The following is a 6,614-nucleotide window of genomic DNA, read 5'->3' as shown; positions in this document are numbered from 1 at the left end:
GATCCCGAGACAGACGATCAGGCCTGTGTTTGGGGATTTGACACTGGTGTCAGTGTAGAGAACTACCAGAGAGAGGGAGTAGAAGCTGAAGGTAGGTGGTCAGTAATGAAATACTCCTGGGGAGTTGCACTGAGGCCTGAGCTGTGACCTGACAGACAGGCAGAGACCTCTTAATAAAGCTTCAGGAAATGGACAGACTAGACATATGGGGTGAGAGAGAAGTCTAGGCTGACTCCCAGTGTTGTGGCTTAGGCTCCTAGCTGGAGGGGGTGCAGCCAACCTAGTGTAGGAGGGAAGTCTGTGCCCTTCCTCAGAACCCCCTACCCCCAACATCCTCCAGTAGCTAGAATCTTGCCCCTTTTCCACAATGGCTCTACTTCCTATTCTAGTCCGCCTTTCAGAACAACCTCAGCCTTTCGATTCCAGACACTACAATGTGGCACTTGATTCTGTCTTTTTTGTAGTTTTTTTTTAATTTTGTATTTTTTTTTTTTGAGAGAGAGAGAGAGAGAGAGAGAGAGAGAGAGATTGTGAGTGGGGGAGGGGCAGAGAGAGAGAGAGACAGGGACAGAGGATCCAAAGTGGGCTCTATACTGACAGCAGCAAGCCCAATGCGGGGCTCTAACTCACAAACTGTGAGATCATGATCTGAGCCGAAGTTGGACGCTCAACACCTGAGCCACTCAGGCACCCCTGTAGTTGTTTCTGATAAATCAAACTGTTTGCTAATTCAGTGGGGATCATCTCAAGGACAAAATTGTATCTTCTGCTTATTTTGTTATGTCCACGATAGAATATGACACAGGAAGGAGGCACTTACTAGGTACTTAATTTGCAGACTTGACAATGTCCCTTGGTTTCTTTTCAGATTTGCAGACTTGACAGTGTCCCTTGGTTTCTTCCCAGGTGACAAGAACAGTAAGCGTGTCCTTAAGAAGACCATCTTTTAAGAAATACAGTCATTGGGGGTGATACTAGATTCACAATGGAGGTTCCCCCAGCAGCCAAGCTTGATGAGACCTTTGTGTTTGAGGACGGATTAGAGATGCAGCAGGAACTTTTCCCAGAGGAGGACCTGGGGGACCCTTTTCTTCAGGAAAGAGGCTTAGAGCAAATGGCTGTTATTTATAAGGAGATCCCTCTTGGGGAGCAGGACGAGGAACATGATGATTATGAGGGCAATTTTAGTCTGTGCTCAAGCCCTGTTCAGCATCAGAGTACCCCCCTGGTACACAGACCCCAGGACAATGACCTTTTCGGCCAAACCTTCCTCCAGAAATCAGACCTTAGTATGTGTCAGATAATCCACAGTGGAGAAGAACCCAGTAGACGTGACTGTGAACAGGTGAGCAGGGTGCACGCAGGACCTAACGAACCTCACAGAACTGCGCCACCAGCAAAACCCTACGCGTGTCGGGAATGTGGGAAGGCCTTCAGCCAGAGCTCCCACCTTCTCCGGCACCTGGTGATTCACACCGGGGAGAAGCCCTACGAGTGTTGTGAGTGCGGGAAGGCCTTCAGCCAGAGCTCGCACCTTCTCAGACATCAGATAATCCACACGGGGGAGAAGCCCTACGAATGCCGGGAATGCGGAAAAGCCTTTCGCCAGAGTTCAGCCCTCACGCAACACCAGAAAACCCACACTGGGAAGAGACCATACGAGTGTAGGGAATGTGGGAAAGATTTCAGCCGGAGCTCAAGTCTCCGAAAACACGAGCGCATTCACACGGGTGAGAAACCTTATCAGTGTAAGGAATGCGGGAAATCCTTCAACCAGAGTTCCGGCCTGAGCCAGCACCGCAAAATCCACACCCTGAAGAAGCCTCACGAGTGTGAGCTCTGCGGGAAAGCCTTCTGTCACAGGTCCCACCTGATTCGGCACCAGCGGATTCACACGGGGAAGAAACCTTACAAATGTGAAGAGTGCGGGAAGGCCTTCAGCCAGAGCTCCAACCTCATTGAGCATCGGAAGACGCACACTGGCGAGAAACCCTACAAATGCCATAAGTGTGGTAAGGCCTTCAGCCAGAGCTCATCCCTCATTGAGCACCAGCGCATCCACACTGGGGAGAAGCCCTATGAGTGCGGCCAGTGTGGGAAGGCCTTCTGCCACAGCTCGGCACTGATTCAGCACCAGAGAATCCACACAGGGAAGAAACCCTACACGTGCAACGAGTGCGGCAAGGCCTTCCGGCACAGGTCAGCCCTGATCGAGCACTATAAAACCCACACCAGAGAGAAGCCCTATGAGTGTAACAAATGCGGCAAGTCCTTCAGGGGAAGCTCACACCTTATTCGGCACCAGAAAATCCATGCTGGGGAGAAGCTCTAGAAAGAAGAGCTCACACCAAAGCTCGAAACCCTTTCCCAGATGGAGCCCACACCCCATAGCTTTGTCTCTGAGACCCCACCCACCCCCCCTGATCCCAGGGCCAAAAAGAAATGTGTCAACCTACGTGCTCCTGGCCATCCACACTAGCAGCAAGGCCCCCTCTTGGCCAGCTGGGTGCCCCACACTCAGCAGGTTTACGGAGTGGAAGGGAGGGTAAACTAACAGGAAAGCTGCTAAAATGGAGGCCTGCCCAAAAAAGAGAGCTGGCCTTCGATTGTTCATGTTTGACTCCCAAGCCCAGGAGACTGAATTTTGCCGTCTCTTCACCTTTGCCAAAATTCAGAAGAATGAACGCCAGAGGGAGAAAGTTGAGTTAAACACACAAGAATGTCAGGTGAACTCTTTTAACATCAGGTTGCAGTTTGGCACTTTTAGAAGACAGAACTCTGCTCATAGTCCAAATCAGCTGAAGGAAGATGAATCCAAAAGTAGATACATTAGCAGCAAAATGGAATCTTTCACCTGGCTTGGGCATTGGTGGGGACAACCGAAACAGGCTACCGAAGAAAGGGAGGGTCTGGAAGCATTCGTTCTGGGGTTGAGGGAGAGGGTGGCAAGTCCCTGGTGTGGTGTTTTAATCTCTGTTCTGGATTAGAGTGAGGTTGGTCTTTGGCAGGTGGCTCTTTCACAAGAGGGTTGAGGTTTCATTCCATGGGCCAGAGGATGTTTGACACTGCCTTGGACTCAGCCTGGCACAAGGAATTAGTGCCCTCCAGTGATAACCCCTCTATAAGACCCAGGGCCCCCAAGACCATGGTATGCCTTGGTTGTCAACAGGGCCCGTGTCTGGTCTGGCTTCCAGTGCTGGGGGACATAGGAAGCAGGGTGATTCAGTCAGAGGTCCCAGTTCTGCCCCTCCTATTCCAGTGGCCTTGAGGAGGCTCCAAGGCTCGGTTTCCCTATCTGTGAGATGCGGATGGTGGGACCTGGCCACGTACCTCTGAGGCTCCAAGGCTCCTGTTCGCCATGAAACCACCCATGAAAGTGCTTTGGCGACTGGCAGTTGAAGGTGGGTGGAGACCCAGTGTGACCCTTGTCCCACTCAGAGATCTGAAAGGCAACCCTGTCTGTTTTCCAGGTGGCCGGGCTCACAGCAGGCCCTCCCATTAAACCAGAGCTTAGGCTTTCCTTCACTCCCTCCAGCCTGCACCCTGGGCCTTGTCCCAGACAGGGACCCTTCCCAGATGCCATCCTGAACCTCCCCCTAGCAGCAGCATGGTCTGTGTGGCCTGTGTCCCATGCTTCGGGCTGTCCTCTCCCTGGGTATTGTTCCAGAAGTACCATCGCCTGTGTCCTGCCAAGACCAACTCAGACGGCATCCCCAGAGGGGGCTCAGACAGGGGTGTGTTTTTAAAGCTCCCCAGGTGATTAGGGCATTCCGGCCAGGGTGTGAGCCCTCTGCTGGGCATCCGTGCAACGCTAGCATCACCCAAGTGTCAGGCCTGCTTGCCATGAGCAGAGCTTGAAGGTGGCAGTTCTGTCTCAGTCCCCATGCCTCCCATCCCCCAGGAATGGGCTCAGGCAGTGCTGTGTCTGGCTAGTTGGTAAGTGTCCCAGGTGCTCAGGCCTTCATTTGGCCACTGGGATCTCTTTGGTGCTACTTTCCCCCAGGCTCCTCAGAGGCAGTCTGAGCTATTTTGAAGTTTTCCAAAAGTTGATGGCTGGAATCCCATAACCCCATCATGGTAATGCTGGCTATTTCAGCTAATCAAGGGGTTGGCTTGGCAGTTATGTATAGTTTTGATGAATAAAAATGAGCAAGTCATAGTTGTTAGTAAGTGGGACTTGGCAGGCTAGGAATTTTCAGAGGACTGGTCTCCAGCTGGGGGATCACAGTGGGAGTCCCAGCCTGGAGAACAGCAGTTGCTCCCGTCCAGCTCTTCTCCTTGAAGGAGTGTGTGAAACATAGCACCGCCAGTTGGTCAGGTCCCCTAGAACCTGCTGTACCACTAGCTAGACTGGCCTGACTGGGTGGCCCCTGGCTGTCTCCTGCAGGTGGCCTGTGCTGAGGGTCTTCAGTCATTTACCATGAGTGCAGAGAGAATCAAGACGCCTGTTCAGCGTGGGTGGGACAGCAGACCCCTCCCCTAGATCTACCTCCTCGGCCATCCCCTATTTGGCCTTACCTGGGCCCGGCCTCGGCCTCTCCTTATTGGGCAGTCATCTGGGTCCTACCTTTGCTGTCTCTTTCCGTGTGCCTCTGCACACCCCAGCCAAATCGATTTTCTTAAAGCATCTCTTTGCACATGTCACCACTCTCCTTAAAACCAACCTGCAGGGGCTTTTCTGCACATAAGCCCCCATTTCAGCCAACCTGGTTTGCCCCTTCTGAACAAACCACAGGGAGTTCCTGGCCACCCGCCCAGACGCTCTCTCCACTCCCAGCTTCTCTCCACTGTTTTATGCGGTTCTTGCATTTTGGAATATGCACTTTGTCCTCCTCCTCCCCCCACCCTCTCCTCCCTCCTTTCAACAATTTATGGAACGTGGGGAATGAGACCCCCTTTCTGAATAGTTGACGGGTCCTCACAGAACTATGGTAAGACCAGGTACTTTTCAAAGCGTGAGCAGAACCTAGTCCTTTCTTTTCACATTTCTTCACTGTTTTATGTGTTTTCAAATCCTTCATTTTATTTAGGTTCTTGAACAGTGTAATAGAACATCCTGGTAATATTTTAATCGCCCTTGAATTTACTTGTCATTTTTGTCTGGTTGTCTTACTTTTTTTCTTCTTATGACAGACGTTGAGTCTTGTAAAGCTCCAACTCTTGGTTTTGTTTACTAATTGAATTGTTTTGTCCAACTGTATGTATTCCATCTCTCTCTCTCTCTTTTTTTTTGACTTAATACTTCACATTTCTAAGATTAATTATTTAGATACAGTTAATTGTATTTTTAATGTTTCTAGTAAAAGTAGTTACTTTGGTCTACGACTTTTTTTTCAGAGCTTTTTCTGTCCTCTGTCACTTTGACATGAGCTATTTTTTGTTATTAGGAATCTCCTTTTGGCCCAAGTGTTATTTTTTATATTTCCACGTAATGAATGCATAGGTCATTGCTGTCATCTTACTGTACTGTGGTGTCAACATTTCTAAGTGTCCATAGAACTTCTCTGGGCCTGAATATATGATCCATTTTTATAAAGCATTTGTGTACTCTCAAGAAATGTATTTTTACTCTATCACTTCTATTTGTGAACTCAGTTTTTAAATTACTGTATTCAAATTCACACCTTCTCTGTTGCTTACTTTACAAGTTCTTAACCTGGGGTCTGCAGATTGCCTAGGAGTCCATGAGCATGCAGATCTATTTTGGAGGTTGTGTAGAGGGATCAAACAAAGCTGTGTGGTTATGTGCATGAATGAATTGCTTGGGGCTGGGCGTGGGGTGGGGTATCTGTAGCATTCACGACATTTTGGAAAGGCTCTGTGACCCCAAAATAGTTAAGAACACTCATTGGCCTGGTCAAATCATGGTCTGATGTGTTTCTTACCCTACCTATTTCTGTTTCACTTTGTTTCTATTTTATGTATGTCCTTGTAATATTAGATGTACAGTTCTCTCCAATCCTTTTTGAGAAGTAGGCAGGGTATCACTAAGTACCATGATATTTGGAACATATATATTGAACAGTAATATATTGAAAAATTGTGCCTTTTAGTACCCTCCTTGCCTTTCTTAAGGCTTCTAGCTGAAATTTCTCTTTTTCAGATATCATAATTGAAGACCCTGGCTTTTTTCACTTTGCATTTGCATGAGTTTATTTAGCTCAGCATTTTATTTTTAAAATTTGTGTATGTGCTTTGCTGTATAGCTTATAAACAGCAAAGTGTTGGATTTTGTTTTCTGATTCTTTCTATAATTCTTTTTCTTTTTATGTAAGAAGTTCTCATTATCATTTAGAGTAAGGTATAAATTATCTTCATATTTATATTTTAACATATATTAACATATTTAACCCAGAAAGGCCATGTCTTTTAATCTCTTATCTCTAGGAGTTATTAACCATGTGTGGAGTATCATCTCTGGGTAGGCTAGAGGCTCCACCATTGGGCACACCTGCTCCTCCCTGTCTTCGTCAGTGCCAGGCTCTGTCCTGAACCCACTCTAACTACCTCTGGCTTCAGTGTTTTTGGCTGTAACACGGAGGAATGAGGCCACCTCACAGCCTTGTGGAGCTCAGAGGAGTAAGAAATACAAACCTTCATGGCAAACTGGGGGT

General features: G+C 48.3%; 1 protein-coding gene across 1 annotated transcript; it reads left to right on the top strand.

Annotated features, from left to right (window-relative positions):
• The first annotated feature begins 916 nt into the window (after positions 1-916).
• ZNF70 (zinc finger protein 70) lies at positions 917-5,621 on the top strand. The gene has a single exon (XM_047090359.1). It carries the CDS (start codon positions 986-988, stop codon positions 2,330-2,332), a length of 1,347 nt encoding a protein of 448 aa, XP_046946315.1. The 5' UTR covers positions 917-985; the 3' UTR covers positions 2,333-5,621.
• The last annotated feature ends 993 nt before the right edge of the window (positions 5,622-6,614 follow it).

This window comes from Lynx rufus, unplaced genomic scaffold (genome assembly GCF_022079265.1).
Source record: "Lynx rufus isolate CCGP_SWC_20201006 ecotype Redwood Valley unplaced genomic scaffold, mLynRuf1.p SCAF_29, whole genome shotgun sequence".
Taxonomy (NCBI): domain Eukaryota; kingdom Metazoa; phylum Chordata; class Mammalia; order Carnivora; family Felidae; genus Lynx; species Lynx rufus.
Note: the sequence above shows the minus strand (reverse complement) of the source record. Positions and strands in the feature narration are given on the sequence as shown.